The sequence below is a fragment of the Sander lucioperca genome, chromosome 6, assembly GCF_008315115.2.
Source record: "Sander lucioperca isolate FBNREF2018 chromosome 6, SLUC_FBN_1.2, whole genome shotgun sequence".
In the NCBI taxonomy this organism is placed as follows: domain Eukaryota; kingdom Metazoa; phylum Chordata; class Actinopteri; order Perciformes; family Percidae; genus Sander; species Sander lucioperca.
In genome coordinates this window covers 30973978-30993946 of record NC_050178.1, presented here as the reverse complement: position 1 = coordinate 30993946, position 19969 = coordinate 30973978, and the positions used below count along the sequence as shown (strand labels likewise).

Below are 19969 nucleotides of genomic sequence, written 5' to 3'. Positions count from 1 at the left end.
TGTTAAGGGGAAACATGGATATGGGTTAGAGCTGAAACGAGCAAAAAATTGTCACACAAAGTGAGCTGTGGCTCATACTGGGGCAAACTGGTTAACCAGCGGTTGCCTGTAAAAGGCTGAGTGTGTGCATGTAAGTGTGTGTGACTGTTGTATTATCTTTGTGTGTACAATATAGGAAACTAGGGGCAAGACATCTTCACACATGTACAAAAGGGTATGCTGGTAGTGCAATCCTCTCACCAAGGCAGGCTCCACAATTTTCAGCAAGCAGCCAGTACAACACCATGCATTGCACGCTGGTTCCCAGTATACAGACATCCTGGGCAGGCCAGAGTTTTGGTTATTCTCTGAACATACCACGCAAAGAAAGAAGCATGATCAATTAACACTCTGTGGTTCTGGTATCACCTCAATGCAAGGAGTGGACAGGAGAGTATATATATATATATCTCTATATATATATATATATATATATATATATATATATATATATATATATATATATATATATATATATATATATATATATACATATACATACATACATACATACTATATATATATATACATACATACTATATATATATATATATACAGTATATATATAGTATATATATATATAATATATGTTATATAGCTTTGTATATGTATGTATTGATTTATACAGTTGTAAATACAATTTCTGCTTTTTAATATAGATTCTTTTAACTTACTGCCCTCTTTTTTGTGAAAAGTGACTCAAAAAAATCTACTCCATCTAACAAATGTGTCACAGCCTAACAAGTGTGACAAGGGGTGTCAGCTGGAAGCCATTCTATTTACGGTTATTAATATTTAGTGTTAGATTAATAGCTGTAGTTTTTTAAGTAATCCTGTATTTACAAAAAACTACACATGCCGTTAAAGTAAAATATATTACATTATTTATAGTTTCTTAAAAAGTCCATTCTTAGCTTTTGCAGTTTGTGCCCTATAGAACATAGCTTGAACTGTATTTATTTTATTTTTTTCTCGAATGGATGTATGTGTGTCTATTTTTTAGGTTTCTTTCTGTAATACGCGTCTGTATTTCCATGGTGATCTTGGAGAAAATGGACGGCGGTTGCTTTTATGCTTATCATTCAGAGTTTTATTTGGTTCAAGGTAACACCCACACTGATTTTGGAGATCTCATGCAGCAACTGGACCATAGAACTTGAGAACGGATGAGGGAGTTATTCATAAACAGGAAGTGACATCACTGCACAACAGGAAGTGCAAAAGCTGTGGTGTGGTGCTTAGGCTCACAGTACCATTAGAATGCATCCAGTGCTCTGTTGGTTATTTGGTATTTGTTATGCAATAGAGCAAAATGACGAAAAAATGGCAAATGACAGGTTTAGAGCACTCGTTGTTAAATACTGAAATCTGGGGCCTATCCTCCGAGCATGCCACTTTTTCTTCCGGAAAAATTAAGTGCTGCTCAAACTACCATATCCCAATTCACTCTCATGACATCTCCTCACAGTGTTTCCTATATCTGTGATTGCTATCGGGGGTTAACATTATTATTTTGTTTATCTAAATTAATTGACACCAGACTACAGTTCATGACGTAACCACAAATGTAATCTGCTATCAATATAAACGCCGCCATTACAAGCAAGCGAAATGTTGCTGTTCCACTGAGATGCTTCTAGCCCTATAATTATTAGTTATAAGCAGGAAGCGACAAATTGGCCCCTGACTGGGCTGCTGCCGAGTTAAGGCAGCCAGCCGAGATCATTGTCCATCAACATGGCATAAAACAAAAGAGTAAAACATGATTTCATAAATACTCCCATCACATTCACTTGCATTTTGTTGCAGAGCTCATAATAGTACATCTATAATATCTCCTGAGAAAAAGGGATGAATTTTTCAAGCATTGCATACATTTCTAGGGTCTCTCTGTCTAATAATGACAGTGAAAAAACTGAATGGGCAGGGCATACTTCACCCAACTCCATGGACAAAGGGCAACAAGGGATAACAAGGCAGATCTCTTTGGCTTCTCCACACACAATGTTCTCATAACTTGTTCATCATTTTCTTATCTCATTAAGATAGGATACTACTTACACCTGACAAATATGTTCCAGCACAAGACCGTTTCCCTCAATATCATCTTAGATGTGGCTTATAAAAGTGTGTAAAATAAGACTCATTACCCACCACAACATGAATATTACTTCAGGGGTGGTGGTGGAGTGAGTGTGTAAAAAAAATAAAAATAAAAACAAACTCACATGTGAATAAGCTACATGACATCAAATGATTTAAACTGAAAATGATCACAACTCTTCTCAGCTCTTCCAGAAAGGTCTAACCACCCACAGAGAAACATCAGAATAGAAAGGAGTTTGCCATACCTGTGAAATCCCCAGAAATCACTTATAACCGACAGTAGGACTACCCTCAATGCCCGCTCACACAAAACTAAAGGCAGATGGTATGGAACATTACATAGGTGCATACAAATAATAAATCTACGCATTTTAGTTTAAAAGTGTTGCGCCCCTTGAAAACATTTCAATCCAAATTAACAAACATGTCAGTCCCATGAAACACATAGACATCCTTTTTCACATCTTACACACTCAAAATCTCCAGAGCAGCAAATAAGTTGTTTGGATTTCCCCACTGATCCACTATGGGGGTTTTATTCACCAACATATTCCATTCTCCTGTCTATAGGGGCAACAATTTAAACATTTAAAATGTGTTGAATAATGAGATAAAAATGCAGATCCATTTTAGATTATCATCCCCAATATCACTTATCTTTGTTAAACAAATTACTCTGAACTTTCAAATTTTGACAATGTCTCAATCTTACAGTCGAGCCACTGTTGTGGTCTGAGTATTAGTGTCTTGTGGACTATGATAATTCATGCAAGATTTCTGATCAAAACATGCCATCATGCAAGTCATTTCTATGCATTGAACAAGCACAATTATTTATGTATTTGTTTGGAAATCTTTCTGAGTAAATGTAAGCCCTTGGCCCGAGTTGGCCCCATAATAAACAGACCCTTAACCAATTGGTGTGAAAGCCCATGTAAAAAAAGCGTTTTGATGTGGGTATAACAAAGATAAAATGAGTAGAAGAGTTAAGTGACATGGGCAAAATCTTGAATATTGTTCTTTTTTTTGTCTGTTTGCATTTTTGCTGCTCAAATGAACAATTTCTAGCTTTAATAAAACGGAAAAGTACTTCCAACGCTCTGTCATTTGTGTCTTTCATTCACCAGTCATCCTTCTGTTTGTTCTTATAGAGTGAGTGGGTCATTTTTCTCCTCTATACATTTCAGTATTAAATGACACAGAAGCACTCATTGGCTGCTTTTAGAGGACAATTCTTCAGCATCAAGCAGCATCCTTGTTTTTCACACACTGTCTTCCATAGGAATCCATTACTTTCGTCCAGGCGTTGAATTCCTTTAGTGTCATCTCTTGGTGTAGAGTTACTTGTCTTATCTGTAGACCAGTGGTAAAGTGAGCAATCTGCCTTTCAGCAGTCACAGACATTTCCTTGTCTGTTTTTCATTCCCTTTTGTTAAGATCAGTAGTCTAGATACAACAATGTCACACAGTATGCTGATTATGTTTGGTTTGACTGAAGTTCAAGAGTCTTCAAGCTGTAACAGACCAAGCTGCTTCCCTCTGCATCAATATAAGAATGAAGTCTGTAAACAAAATTATTGAGTATTATCTTTTTTTCTGACTTGCAAATGAAATAATCTGTACATCTGTGTGGGTGAGTTTCCTCTCGCTTTGCTTGAAGTTACACTATTATAATTTTTATTGTTATTACTGTGATTATTATTCCAACGCTCTAACATTTAGATTCCCTGATGTCTTTTTGGTTTCTTCCTTTCTCTTTCCTCCCTCCCTTGCCCTCATTGTTGTCATCCTGTTTCTCCTTGTCAGGTTTGGTTACACTGTCATAAGAGGGCAGGGAGGCAGTTGAGGGAGTGCCCTCCTTCTTTTCTTGTTCCTGATTGTTCCCGCCATTCTCCACTTTGTTATTGGCTGGTTTGCGCTTACAGACAAAACCCCGCCTAGCCAGGTAGGAACGGTAGGCCCTTTGAATTATTCTGGATGACACATCCTCCTGCTTGCGCCTCAGAGTGGTGGTGATTGGCTCGTAAGAGACCTTGGAGGGATTGGCAGCCACAAAACGCTCCTCCATTTGTTGCCTCAACATGTCCAACTCACCACTGTCACCCAGCACACGCTTAGTGAAGGCAAAAAGGATGTCCAGGCAGTGGATGCGGTCACCACTCACCATAGGCATGTCCATGGCGATCAGTTCAATGGTGTTGGGCTTGGGAACTCGGAGCGGGTGTTCAAGGGAATCAGCAAAGTCCGAAAGCTTGGCATAGGTGATGAACTGGCACGCATCAGGGTCAAACTTCTCCCAAATCTCATAAAAGGTCTCAAAGTCATCCTCACTGAGTGGGTCGGCACTCTCCTCTGTGGCCACACTGAAGTTCTCCAAGATGATGGCAATGTACATGTTGACCACAATAAGGAAAGAAATGATGATGTACATAACAAAGAAGAAGATGCCCACAGAAGGGTTGCCACAGTCTCCTGTGGCGGGGGTGCCAGGATTCTCCAGTAAGGGGTCGCAGTCTGGAGCGTAGTTAAGAATGGGCAGCAGCAGGCCGTCCCAGCCAGCTGATGTGGTGATCATAAACAGGATGATCATGCTGTTGCCGAAGGTCTCAAAGTTGTACATATCATCAATTCCAGCCCCGTGTTTCACATAGCCAAAGTTGGACATGCCAAAGATGGAGAAAATGAACATAACCAGGAAAAGTAGTAAGCCAATGTTGAACAAGGCAGGAAGTGACATCATTAGGGCAAACAATAGAGTTCTGATTCCTTTGGCCCCCTTGATGAGACGCAGGATCCTGCCGATACGAGCCAGACGAATCACCCTGAAGAGTGTTGGTGACACAAAGTACTTCTCAATCAGGTCAGCCAGAAACATTCCTAAAGTAGAAAGGGAGCAAACAGAGACACAACATACACTTGGTCAAAATACAGGGAATTTTATTACTGAAACACTGACTGATTTACTTAATACACAATACACAAGCAAGAACAGCACATTCATAGTTTCATGCAAATTGTGGAGGAAATCAGGTGAACCAAAAAACACACTATCAATAGTTTCTATAAGTAATAGTTCATATCTGTAAAGTAGTTGTAATAAAAACTATTCACAGTAAAGTCTGTGGAGTGTGGATTATTCAGAATAATGGAGGATATTGTTTCTGGATAAACAATCAAGCAGTAAATAAAGTTATCAGACAAGTCAATAGGGGGACCAGCAGAAACTTAAAGATATCTCAAAACCAAAATGAATTGAACGGCTTCATACCACTCGAGGAAAGTGACACAATATATTTTTTATTTTTGGGGAAGTGACCCTTCAAACCACCTGTGTGTGCTGGGCCTTTAAACCCCATTTATATGGGCAATATCTGAGCTATATCTAAGTAAGCAGTTTCCCACTTCTTTTACCGTTCATAAATAACCCTTTTTGAATACTTGCCTACAATTGAAAGGATGACCACAACCACATCAAAGATGTTCCAGCCGTTGGTGAAGTAGTAGTGGCGCAGCGCAAAGAGCTTCAATACAAACTCGCAAGTGAAGACCACAATAAAGATGAAGTTGACCCAGTAAAGCACAACCTCGGTGTCGTCTGTCTGATCGTCTGTCTCCACCATCATGGTGACCATGTTGAGGCAGATTAGGATCATGATGGAGATGTCAAACACCTGCTGCGTCACAAAGTCAAACACCATGCCCTGGATCTGGTTCTAAGGAGAAAGGGAGGGAATGGAAGGAGGGTTATTTGGAGTCATTTTCTTAATCTTTAGAAATGTACAAATACAAACCTGCTTGGCAGTTAAGATGAAGAGTGCAAAACAATATTTACCTGCGGCCTGGGTATTGGTTTTTGTGGCTTCTTTGACCCTAGTTTCTTCATGGCATTGTAGTATTTCTTCTGTTCCTCCGTCATGAAGATATCCTGACCTCCAAAGTGAAGGGACAAAAACAATTTGGTTACAATTTGCAAAGATTTAGGCCTCTCATTCCAGTACTAATCCAAATATAGTACATTTAATTTGACTGTGTTGACAAGTGCCATACAAAACTTCTTATATTTGTTTACAATGTTCAGATTCTTAGCTTAAAGTACTAATTCATGCTAAAATATGCTTAATTTCTTTTTTGCTGATAGTTAGACCATTCACCACTCTCATGTCTGTACAGAAGCTTTCACCAGCAGCCAGGTAGCTTAGCTTAGCACAAAGACTGGAAGAAGGGAAATAGCTAGCCTGGCTCTGTCTAAAAGTTACAAAATCCTCTTACCAGCTTATCTAAAATTAGAAGAAGAAAAAAGCTCATTAATGAACACTTCCCCTTGTTTTCAGTCTTTATACTAAACTAAGCTACCTGGCTGCTGGCAGTGACTTCCTATTCAATGGACAAAAATGAGAGTAATTTCCTTTCATTAATCGTCAAAGCAGCTTGTTCTCAGAAAACTTAAGTGAGGAAAATAAATCTTATCTTTTTCTTTTGTTGGTTGAAGTTATCAATGATGACACCAATGAAGAGGTTTAGAGTGAAGAACGAGCCGAAGATGATGAAGATGACAAAGTAGATGTACATGTATAAGTTGTCCTCGTAGATAGGCTGGTCCTCCACCTGTAAAGTGGCAAAAGTGAAAAAAATCGCACAAAACTGCACTACTACACGTTGATCTGGAAGTCCGAAAACTGCTAAAAGCGTACCTTTCGAGAATCTATTGCTGCATACATAATGTCCATCCAACCTTTGAATGTTGCCTGTTAATTGGGCAGACACATTGCATGAGAAAACATGTTAAACACGATATCAGAGGAGAGAAACAAATGCAAAGCGACAGCGAAGATTTCTCACCACTTGCAGAAGTGCCAGGTATCCTGCACCGACATTGTCAAAATTGATCTTGACGTTTTTCCATCTGACTTCAGTGTAGTTTGCATTAATGAGTGCAAAACACTCTGTTTTGTTGTTGACGACATCAGGGAGGAAGTTCTCCTCAGCGGTCTCATTGTAACAGTAGTAATACTTTCCAGCAAACAGGTTGACACCCATGATGCTGAAGATGAGCCAGAAGATGAGACACACCAGCAGCACATTCATGATGGAGGGAATTGCACCCACCAAGGCGTTTACCACAACCTGAAGAGAACAGCAAGGAAACAGAGCCCGAAATAACTTAGCAATCACACCAACTGCATGGAGATGTTCACAGATAAGAACATCAACACACACATGCACAGAAATGCACATTCTTTCCCTCCATTAGAGGCTCAAGGTGTTTAATCTGATATCTTGACACAAGATCAAGCACATCAACACAAAAAAATACTAGGGTTGTAGCAAAACTATCAGTTCATGGTTCGGCACGAGACAATTCAGAGTCATGGTTTGATACCCCCGTGATATGTTTAACAAAGTTGTAGTGTAAACTAAATGACTATTTTTTATTATTCCCTATATAGTCTCGCATTGCTCGACCTTCCTCCACAGCACTGTGGAGGAAGGTCTGGCGAGTCCACACAGCATTTCGGGATAGGAAGAAAATGTGCTCTGGTTTATTGGCATCTCTTTAAACCAATCACAATTGTCTTGGGCGGCGTTTAGCGCCAGGAAGAGCAACGGCGCCTCTGCAAAAAAGCCTTTGGAAGGAACTTGTTTTGGTGGAATGTGTACATTCAAAGGTTGTTTGACTCGTGCAACAGAAAACTCAGATTCTGAGTTCTAGATCTGGATTTACCCTGCAGAGATCTGAGGAGCAGTTAACCACCAGATAAATCCACCGGAGTTTAAAATGACAACACAGAGAAAGCGGAAGGTGACGGACATCTGGCCGAAATGAGGGACAATCGGCGGAATTTCCGGCAGCACCGGAGCAATCCCGGAAGTGAAATGTCGTGGATATAGACTATATATATATATATATATATATATATATATATATATATACTCCCTATAATATAATAGAATCTAAATAAAAAAAGGTTGCTTTTTTAAAACAAGATGTTTATCTACACAAAACGAAACTGAAAAGTAAAAATATCTAGTTAACAGTGTGCTCATGCAGATAAAGAGCACATGTCTGATACTTAAATTGCACTCAGTGGCATTCAGTTATAACTGATTACAATGCAATACATTTTCAGCTCCACATCTCTTCTCCCATTTTTGTTCGCAATGTATTCTGCCACGACATATTGTTACACCACTATAAAATACAATTATTGTTTACCTACATATCAAAATATTGTACCTAGGATTGTATGGATGTATGAATCCAACACAATCATGTCAACTAACTGTAGCAAAGAATGATTCTTTGCTCAGTCAGATCTGCAAATCTGTGACTAATAATGCACTTGATGACAAGTGAATTTTCATTTAATGTAAAGAAAACATATTGCTGAGTATTCCCAAACAATGACGTAAAACAGTGTGTAACTGCTGCACTGAAGCAGTGTGAGCATATTGGAGGAGATAAAGCTATTAACTATTAGCTATTAGCCTGGGGAGGACACCATATGAATGTGCATTTCCAAACACAGAGGTGCCATGGTAACTGAAAGCCAAATAAACCAAAACTATACAGGCAAACATCAAAACTTTTTTTTCATTTTAGAGTTCTGCCTAATAATTTAGAGACAACACATCCATATGATCAGTTAATATTACTACTGCAAAATGGTGATCATGAAAATCATGGTAATGACATTCACTGAGGAGTGGTGAGCAAGGATGGCAGGGGGGGGAGGGGGGAGGGGATATGCAACCAGAAGTTTGTTGATCTTCCAGTGTGACAATGCCAAAGCCAAATTGTGATAAGATCAGATAACAGGACACTTGAGGCAGAGCAACAGTCAGAGGATGCTGATCTGACAAGATTTATTTGTTCTGCCCAGCAACAACCAGAGGCTGATCCAACCAATCGCACATCGAAATAATGAAAATGCAAATTATCATTGTACAAAGAAAATATGTTTTTCTCAGGCAAAGCTCAGTACAGAGCTCTCCAGGGGTCGCAAGGAATCAAAATGATTGACATGGAAACTGTACACTTTAAGGTCAATTGTTAATCAACTGTGTGCATACTGTAAAACTTTAAAATAAACATGCACACACACAGTTTAATTGATCATCTGCACCCATTTCTATATCAATTTGTTTGTCCATCTCATGACAACTGGGGGTCTCTGTAGCTCAAAAACACTTGAACAGACATCAGTTAGCTTGCTCAGATTGTACAACTTCAGTCTACATTAACCCTGTCCTGTGACTAAGTTAAAACAGGTTTTGTGTGATGGTTCATACTAACCTCTAGTTGTTCTCTCAGCTGGTACTGAACACTTCAGAGCTGAGTAATTATTATAACGTGTTGCATCATTCAGGTCAAAATCCCTGTTATGTTCTAGTTTTTCATAAGGCATGGGACAGATTTTTAAGGTGTTTTGTTAATATCTTTAATACACAAATCACTATTAATTGCCTTAACATAGCACTAAATTTATAATATATGAAATGAAATATGATAAATCAAATCAGATGTATTATGGCCATCTGAGATGATCTGCATCCATGCAAAAAGCTTCTCATTGATAAAAGCTTTTACCTAAAATATGTCCCTTAGCAAAAAAATTTTTTATTTCTATATTGCCATCGATAGCATGCGTTGATGCTTTTATTTAATCGGCATGCAGAAGGACCAGCTGTCTGGTATCTTAGGTCTTACCCTCATCCCTTCAAAACGTGACAGGGCCCTGAGGGGTCTCAAGGCCCTCAGTGTCCTGAGTGATTTAATCGGGCCTAGATCGGAGTAGCCCAAAGCATTAGCTATAAGGCTGACTATAGACACCTACACAGATAGGGACAGAAGGAGAGGGAAAGACAGAGGCACAGGAAGAGAGGACCCACATAGTTAGAGGGGAAATAGAAAGAAAGGTGGGCCCTATATATATGTACTGAAAGGTTGGCTGAATGGTTATATACAGATATATATAAGTACATATATAGTTTCTATATGTGTAAGTATATGTATCTATATAACATAAGGTTAAACAGGGGTTATTACAATAGACAAAGGTCAATAAAGTGCACATGACCCAAGTTTTCTTTTTTATGTGTTTGTTTGCTTGTGTTTGGTTTAGTTTGGCAAGCCAGTCTAGCGTGATAACCAGCTTAACAGCACAGTAAGCACACCTGGAAAGAAACTTGTGGTTGACACAGTGAGAGGGAGAGAAGATAAAGAGTCAAACAAAGGGAAAAAATTAGAGGAAAGATGTATTCACAAACACTAAATCAATGTGACACAATAATATACACACAGTACACAGTACAAAACAGTACAGTTTCCACACCAGAGAGCATCTTTAAAGAGGGGGAGAGAAAAACGCAGAAGGTTGAGGACAACTTTCAGGGTTAGAAGAGAGAGGATAACCTGTGAAAGTACGAGTCCCAACACAGCACACAAACCTTACCCTGAACCCTCAAACACCGACCCCTCAGTCCCTCTCGACAGCTGCACATTGTCTCTCTTAACCTAAAGAGAGACACAGTTATAGGCACCTGCTGTGAGAGAGAGGACAGGTCAATATAAGGATAGAGATTTGCATGAAAAGTCAGGATAAGTTATCTGCACAACACATCGGCCGATTTAGAATATAATGAGATTTCTGCATAATTGAGGTTTACAACTGAAGAATCAGTAAGAGGTTTGACAAGCACTGGATCCCACCACATAACCTGGAGAACGTGACTTGTCTCTCCTGTATCACAAGCTATATCCATACATCATGCTCCTAACAATAAATGGGAGAAGTACAATGCTGTCTTAATTTCTATTTCAGAAGAGATGAAGCCATCTCACACAGGTAGAAGGTTAATTATTTGATGTCCTTCACACTTCTTTTATTGACAATTGGAGCTAGAAAACAATTGACTTTTTTGGGCCAACACAAATATTTGGGAATAAATCATTATGATGAAAATATATAGGCCAGTATTACATTTTATATACAATGGGTGGGTGGACAAATCAACAGAAGCACAATACAATATAATGCATTCCAATATGACAAAACCATAGACTAAAATCTAAGTCTCTTATTTTATGTATGTGTATGTATTGGAGGGCTATTGTATTGAATTGCATTATATTTCTCTTTTTATGTTCCGTCCAAGTCTTGAATATTCATATATGCACAGACATGCATCATCTTGCAAGAATCAATACAACTTATCAGTCAAGCTGTAGTAACAGTGGACACCTTTAGCTCCTACCGGACATTGCATGGAACAGAAATGGTAACTCTCTAGGATCTGGCTCATTATCCAATCTTCTTAATGAACTACAACTGATGAAACAGGGACAAATACACACATACATTTTCAACCTGCTAGTGCCAGGGTCTGAGGCATCAGGATCAGCCCCCCTGTCCTTACAAAACCTTGATCAAGAACAGGATATCTCGAGATCTTCTATTGGCCAGACTGCTCTGAAATTTGGCATCCATCAATATCCACTCCCGAACAATAAATCCAAACAATTTGTGTTGATCACCTGACCTTGTTGTTTAGCACCCCTATCAGGTGAAAATTTACACTTGGCTATGAAAGGTATCTGGAAAACTAATGGCCAGATTCCCATGAACGTTTATATTCATTCATAATATTCATGGTGCCCTGAAGATGAATCCAGATGTTTTTGAGACAGCCTGACCATTCCTCTAGTGCTTCTAGCAAGCCATAGTTGTCACTTGTTCATAACAAATACAAAACTCTACAAGGCAGTTATGGTCAAATTTACTGAGCACATTCACACTCCATTTTGGAGCTGTCATTAGGTTTCCTGTTGTGCTGCCACCTTTAGGCCACAAAGTCAACCAAACAACCTCATATTCTAACTGCTGGATTTCATTTAATTTTCTAAAACACATGCATGATCTCATGGGGATAAACCCTTTTTTTCTTTTTAATGACCCAATGTCATTTTGAGCTCTAGGTAGTGGGCAAGTATGTCCTATGTTTGAAAAACCCAGACTTGATACACTTGTCTCCTAGCTCCAATTTGGTCCGGTGTACCCCACAATTCATCATGGTTTACTGTGCAATACCAGTCCAGTTGTTGGCGGTAATGCGCCTATAAGATTGTTTTAGGACAGACAATAATCAGCATGAAGACGTAAAGAAGTAGAAGTTTGTGACATGCTGGACATTATTATTCATGTACTCAAATACTGCACAAGTATGGCAGAAACTCCATAGAAGTTTATCACCGCTTATCATTTAGAATGAACAATCTATTGTTCATAATGAGTCTGATAAAAATAATATTGAATAATTGAAATTTGAAAATAAATATTAAATAGGCTATCATATCCTTTCATCAATATATTTTTGAGAAATGTAAAACTGTTATCAGACATAAACTATTAAAAAATAATATCATGTTATGTCTCTTTTCTGTAAAGGATATCTTCATTAATCAAGTGTATCCTGGTGAGCTCTGATAAACTCCCACAAGCTTGTGATCTTAACAGGCACTGTGGCACAGTGGGAGTCACCGGAAACACATCACACAAGTAGGCACTTGAGTCGACTACTTCCAAATACCGCAACTGTGGGTATTGGGGCAGACCCAAAGACAAGTTCAGAACAGGAAACACAACATCCATTAGTGCATCCTTATCATGTGACAAAGGATGTTAATACTGAATCACGGACAGGTTGGCGCCTCACAGTCAAGGTCGGTGAAAAATTGGTGGTCTAGCGATAATGGAGGACTTACCAACCGATACATGACTTAGCACAACATAGAACACATCATCAAATACATGTAAAGGAAACAATATGAGTTATAAGAAAAAAGTCAGAGGCTGTATTTAAAATTGTTTACTAATCGCTTAAACTGTATCTGGAAATTGTATATATAGATATGAAAATTATATAATTTGAGTCCACTATATAGTAGCACACAATTATTTTCCTTTGGGAATTCAGACAACACTACAAAAGGGCACACACAATGTATGTATGACTATGCTGTATAATCAATAGTCAAATCATTTATGACAAGACTCTTTACTTCAAATTCTGACTTTTTTTCAGAATTCCGAGATAGGTCTCTGAACTTTTACATTGTCCTATTATTTTTCAGTCTCTGACAATACACAACATTTAAAGACAACATAAAACAATGCCTTGAAATTCCCAGAAAATTGTGACTGGAAAGCACCGAATATTTCACAGTGACCTCATTGTACAGTGGTAGGTAGGTGCTCATCAACTGCATTTCTCTTCTTAACTGATATCCCTTGGCCTGTGGTAACAATTATCTGACGCCGTTTTATGCCCCTCCTTAACTTCCTGTTTCAACAAGAAATACATCACATTAAGGGTACAGCCAGGCAGAACATTGCAAAGCTAGCCTAATCACCTTGTTGCTAGATTTGCTGACATTGACTCTTCCTGTACTTTTGTATACAGAATATTGAAACAATATCTCACCTTTTCTTTGATTGTGAAATATCCAAAAGATTTTGGACAGATTTGGAATCTTACTTTTTTGAACCCACCGACTTTGTCCACTCCTTTAACCTTAAAGATATAATCTGCTTCTAGTTAATTCAGGAAATGGTGCTCTTGAGTATCTAATTCATTTCATTATTCTGTATGCCAAATTTTATATTCACAAGCAAAGCTTTTCTAACTCATCTCCTAATATTGTACCTTTTCTCATAGAATTTAAATCTCTACTGAAGTCACTTAGAATGTTGGATAACAAAAAAGTATTAAAATTGTGGCAACTGTAGAGCTTTTTTTCCCTGAAACCTCGGACTAATTGTAAATGTATGTCTTCTTGTACCCTTTTTTTTGTCTATGTAATAATTCTGTTATTTCTTCGTTTGTATTGCTTCATATGTTTTTATATTTTTATTTTTTATTTTCATAAGTTTGTACACTTGATGCTCACGTGCTATTATTGTTTACCTGATTCTCTGTATACTGCATTTTGTCAATAAAAAAAAAAACATTGCGAAGCTAGCAGGCACCACTAGCACCTCCGACAAACAGCTACTTGTGGAAAGATCAATCATGCTAACAGAAAAAGGACAACTAACAGAAAAGGACAAACCAGGGCGCCTGGGTAGCTCAGGTGGTAGAGCGTGCGCCCATATGCAGAGCCTCAGTCCTCGACGCAGCGGCTGCGGGTTCGGTTCCGACCTGCGGCACTTTGCTGCATGTCATTCACCCTCTCTCCCCCCTTTCATGTCTAAGCTGTCCCGTCACAAATAAAGGCCTAAAATTCCACAACAAATCTTTAAAAAAGAATTAAAAAAAGGGGGGGAAACCATATGTGCTCAATAGTAACTGTCAGGTGGGAAACCACTGAATGACTGCAGTCCACAGCTATACAATAGCTCTGAAACCAGGGTTTATAGACATTTACTGTGTTGGGGCTGTTGTGCTGCTGTCATGGGGCCCAAAAAGGCTATGACACTGATACAGAGCCCTGGGAGAAAAACATTGCACTCTTATCAACTTACCAGTAATTACACATAAACATCACATTTTATGTCCACTTTTACTGTGAAGACAGACATATATACACCATACTGACTCCATACCAATGCCCACCATTTTTAACAGTAACATTTAAGGTTGCAGCATTTTGCTGCCTGCAAATGTGGCCCACAAAACACTGCAGCAAAGCCTGGATATCACATAGGAAAATAAAATGTGTCTCTCAAGCTGTGACCCAATAATCCTTTGTTATGTAAGATACATTAACCTAATATTGACTCAAAACTTACTCAGAAAAGTACACATTAGGTTATCAGAACTGCTTAGAACTCCAAGGTTTAGTTCAAGGAACTTGTTTTTGAGATCCATTTGCTCATTTGCTTTTTTTTTTTTTTTTTTTACAAAAACAAAGAGCCCTTTTGAAATGGTGGTCTATTTAAAAAAAAAAAGAAAAAAAAATCTGTGTTTGACCTACATTAAAACATCTTTAACCTTTCTACCACTAATTCCAACTCCTAAAAATGGTCATGTACGGTCAGCCTTAACGGTTACATTGACCAGTGAGCCAATCTCTCAAATCCATGCATTCCTTTGATGTTGCAATCATTATATATCATCATGAGGAGTTGAACCAAAGACTTGTATAAATTGCATTGTTGCACATTAGTTAAATATACAACAAAATGGTATGCAAATGTACTTACATCCACAATGAAGAAGTCTAACCAACACCAGGCATTAGTGAAGTACTTGACAAAGCCGTAGGCCACCCATTTCAGCAACATCTCCAGGATGAAGATATAGGTGAAAACTCGATCAGCATACTCCAGAATGATGCGGATTGTCTTCCTCTGCTCAATGTACACATCCTCAAAGGCCTAAAGAGTAGCAGAAAATCATCACATGGACAATGGCTTAACTGATCTCTTTCATCATTAACCATTGATACATTACACATGTTGATGTTAAAAATGAGTAAACTGTGAGGTAAGCCTCACCTTACGGCATTTTGTTTAATATTTGATTTCTACAAAACTGATTAAAAAAATGTCAAGAAATTCTAATCAACCAATACTTTTGTCTCTTCTAATCAACCAATACTTTTGTCTCTTCTAATCAACCAATACTTTTGTCTCTAAAGGGTGTTTCTGAATTTCACTGAAGAATGGCAGACCTGGATTTTTATTGTTCTAAAACATCTTCCCGTGTTATTTTTTGTACAGTCACGGAAAAGTAGTTGATAAAGGAAGTTTTCCACCAAGTCAAATTAGACTCATCAGTAGCCAGGTTGGCTAGAGCAGGCGAACATATATTTAGAGGTTTAACCCTGGACGCAGAGGTCCAGGGTTCAACTCCGACCTGTGACGATTTCCTGCATGTCTTCCCCCTCTCTCTCCCCTTTCTCACCTGTCCTGTCCATTAAAGGTAGAAAAAGCCCCAAAAAATAATCTTTTATTAAAAATTTGACTCATCATTTCCACAGCTCTTCCATTCTCGATTGCCTGTATTCATTCTTTTGCACATAAGAAAAGCACATAAGAAAGCTGCAAACCTAAGCTGGATTCTGCCGGTTGAACGGTTGGTGCATTACAGCACTTTGCTGTCCATTAGCAACAATTATATCAAGAACAGTTGCAGAAGAAAAGCAGCAGATGATCTTGCTTGTGTACATCTTCATGGATTCACTTTCTTTAAATGAATGCCACATTCTTGTTTCATTTATTTTGTGAATGTATCTTCTTTGTTCACGTTATTTCCTACATGTATCATAATGTTGTAAAGCACTGAGTAAATTTGTTTTGAGATGTGCTTCATAATAATAAGTAGAAGCACAAATAGTTGCATTCATTAGTATGATGTTTATGAGTGTATACAAAAGTGGGAACACCCATACTGTGTGTGTGTGTGTGTGTGTGTGTGTGTGTGTGTGTGTGTGTGTGTGTGTGTGCTCTTACCAGGGCTCCACTGCTGAGCAGGATCATGAAGATGATGAGGGTTTCAAACCAGTTGTGTTCTACAATCAGGTAGCAGGTCTTCCTCAGGAACCACCAGTGTTTTCCCCAGCCATGAGTGATGGGAACATCACAGCACTTGTATTTGGCCACACACTCTGTATGACAAAAAAACCCACAACTGCTGATATACACAGAAAAGACGGATGCATAATACTACCAAGGACACAATGCAAAATACATCACATGCCATTAATATAGTATGTACAATGTTAATCATAATAATTCCTGTATAGTCATTGGTGTAATTTACAACAAAGTCAGATAATAAATACCACCTACCATCTGTCCAGCAGGCTTCTGGGTCAACATACTCCTCCACTACCTCCACCACTGCAACGTCCTCCACATCAGGCTTGATGTCTATTGTGCTGCCCTCAGACGAACTGGTGTCATCCAGCTAGGACAAACAGAGGACCAAAGAGATCAGTTCAACCTCTGACTTTCTCTCTGAACATTATAGGCTCAGCAGTGAGATGCTGAAAGCATATGGATATGGCACAGTGCCAGAACAGCCATTACGATAAAGCCCCTTTGGGTTTATATGCATGACATGATTTATTGCAAGAGGTATACATGTTGTAGCCATGTAGAGTAGCTAGGTCTCCTTTTGCCACCGCCTATTTTGCAGTTATTAACAGATTCACAAGGAAGTAATTAAACTGGACCCGTAATTGATTGCGCTGGCAACGATGGTCATTGTTATACATGCATGAATATACAGTAGATTCTTCAGTGATGAAAGGATTCATTCATTTGTGATGAAAGAATTAAACAAATGCTTGTACAAGCACAGTCAAACAAAAGAGTCAGTTCAATACACCAAAAAGAAATCTGTTGTGATGAAAAATACAATCAGTGTATACAATTTATAAGTAGTATATTTTTGGATTCCTATAACTGTTTTACTAATATGGTAGAATAAGAATTGCTCTGAATATGAATTTCAGATTTATGTTAGGTATAGTAAAGAGCAATGTGAAATCTCTTATTTTTAGGCATTAAAACCATGGCTTGATAAAGTTCACCTGTACCAATACATCATGTCATATCTCAACAATAGGTCAAGGTGAGGCAGGGCAAACTAGTGAAACACCAGCATAACAGCAGCTGTATTGCAATTAAGTATACACACACTTGTGCACATGCAGCCAATTCAATTCACTAGAAGATGATACTGCACTTTATAATCTTAAATCGTCAGCAAAGGACTACATTCACACTCTCTTCTGCTCCCTCTCTTTTATATTTCTCTCTAGTTTACCAAACATCCAGATGGATCCATGCTTTTCTGATTGGCTGTTAGCAGCTCAGTCTGTTTCTACTCCCTCCCACACAATATTGTTGTGTGGTTGGTTGAGGGAGCCCTGTGGAATATGAACCTGGTGCAGGTACAGTAGTGATGCTGCCGCATTATCATCTTTCTTCCTACTACAAACCAGGTCAAGGTGACCCACGCGTCAGACTTCTCTACACGCTTTGGGTCTGGCTTACCCTTCTCCCACATTCATATTATACAGTAGACAGTATGTTTCTCTGTCTGTTGTCTTGTCTGGACTGCCTGCGGGTCTGCTGGGTCAGCACTCAGGCTCAGTGTTACAGCTCTCATGTCTAAATGGATGTTCTAAAATGTCAAGTGAACTAAATGTCTTCAGTGTGGCAGCTCAGACCAGTTCTGCTTAATGGATCAAAAGATGCCACACGGGCACAAACCCAAAAAAAACACACATTCACTCAGACTTATTACATCCCCTTGAAACCTTATATTACATAATGATTAAGTCACCTTTAGGTAAACATAACTGTATTGTAGCATTTGTTTAGACCGTGTTAAAATCCAACTAAGAAGATAATTACTAAAATTGACACAAAATTAATTAAACTCAAGGAATCTTACAGCTATGGTATATCTCTGAATTGGCCCAGATCAGTGTCCAAAGTAAAACCACCACATCATTTCCCTCCATCAAGCAATAATTTAACCGAACTATCATTAAACTCTTACAGTAAAGGGCATCACCACTGCTATCCCTCTAACATCTCTCCTCCTTCTCATACTCTTACCAGTCCTTCCTACTCACATCTTTACTGTTCTCCACATCCGATTCACTGCTAAAGTCTTCCGTGTTAAGGTTTTCGAAGTCTGACTCGCCAACAGCGATGGGAACACAGACAGTGAGGTTGGGGTTGTGGATGAAAGACATGTAGTCCTCGTCAATCATATACTTTCCCACACTGCTCCCAATCCCGCTGGTGGTGCCATTGCCATTTTTAGCATAGTCCAGTTCACGGTTGATGTCCACTGTGTGGTTTGCAATGCAGTTGAGCTTCTTCTCGTACATTTCATCCAGAGGCTTCTGTTCATCCTCTATAGGCTGCTCGCAGAGTGAGAAAATACAACAAACAAAAAAGGTTACTGGAAAACAAGAATGCCATCATAGAACTCTGACTAAAGTACACATTTATATAAAAGGTATAGTTCAAGTTATTCAACAACGAAAACTTGGTCATGCATATAGATGTTTGATTATATGGTACCTTTTTCAGCACTGTGGCTACTACAATCCGCATGTTAACCTTGAACCAGGCAATCCCTATCTTAATGCGGGCAACTGCAAGCTGGAGGTTGTTGGGTTCACCATCGTCATCTGTGGCAGCGAGGTTGTCTGCACTGAATGAGCTCAGCAGCAAGGCCAGGAACAGGTTCAGCACCTCAGAAACAAACACCATAAAAGCTGGAACCCATGCCCTCACAGTAAATGGATGGTTCACAACTGGAAAACTACAGCGGGCTACTATCATCCAATAGCATCTACACTATGTTATCTTTGTTTTTTCTTACCACCAGGTTTCCGATGACCATGACCATCATGAAGACGGTGAGGCACATGGTCTGTCCTGCCACCTCCATACAGTCCCACATGGTTTCAATCCACTCCCCACACAACACTCTGAACACAATCAGGAAGGAGTGGAAGAAGTCATGCATGTGCCAGCGAGGCAGTTCACAGGTCAGGGCGATCTTACACACACAGTCCTTGTAGTTTTTGCCAAACAGCTGCATGCCCACCACGGCAAAGATGAAGACGATGATGGCCAGCACCAGGGTCAGATTACCCAGAGCCCCCACTGAGTTACCAATGATCTTGATCAGCATGTTGAGGGTGGGCCACGATTTTGCTAGTTTGAACACTCTTAACTACAAGAGAAACAGGACACAGGATTATTCCACAGTTATTCATATTAGGACAATGATCTAAAAGTGGTTGGATTTGAACTGACTCGTGTTTTTCATTTGATTTTAAAATGTCACT

At 38.9% G+C, this 19969-nt stretch overlaps 1 protein-coding gene across 10 annotated transcripts in view; it reads right to left on the bottom strand.

Annotated features, from left to right (window-relative positions):
• Positions 1-1074: 1074 nt before the first annotated feature.
• scn8ab (sodium channel, voltage gated, type VIII, alpha subunit b) overlaps positions 1075-19969 on the bottom strand; it is a 53207-nt gene continuing 34312 nt past the window's right edge. For 4 of the 10 annotated variants that reach the window (XM_031321139.2, XM_031321131.2, XM_031321153.2 and 1 more), the window contains 13 exons: positions 19498-19854; positions 19194-19367; positions 18737-19033; positions 16938-17055; positions 16599-16753; positions 15348-15521; positions 9854-9976; positions 6985-7269; positions 6837-6890; positions 6613-6750; positions 5978-6082; positions 5588-5858; positions 1075-5022 (listed from right to left, as the gene is read on the bottom strand). In XM_031321139.2, coding sequence (XP_031176999.1) covers positions 3857-5022; positions 5588-5858; positions 5978-6082; positions 6613-6750; positions 6837-6890; positions 6985-7269; positions 9854-9976; positions 15348-15521; positions 16599-16753; positions 16938-17055; positions 18737-19033; positions 19194-19367; positions 19498-19854 — 3417 coding nt within the window. In that variant the 3' untranslated portion in view covers positions 1075-3856. The remainder of the gene's footprint in view (positions 5023-5587; positions 5859-5977; positions 6083-6612; positions 6751-6836; positions 6891-6984; positions 7270-9853; positions 9977-15347; positions 15522-16598; positions 16754-16937; positions 17056-18736; positions 19034-19193; positions 19368-19497; positions 19855-19969) is intronic. The other 6 variants (XM_036002522.1, XM_031321143.2, XM_036002521.1 and 3 more) reach the window with 3 other exon arrangements.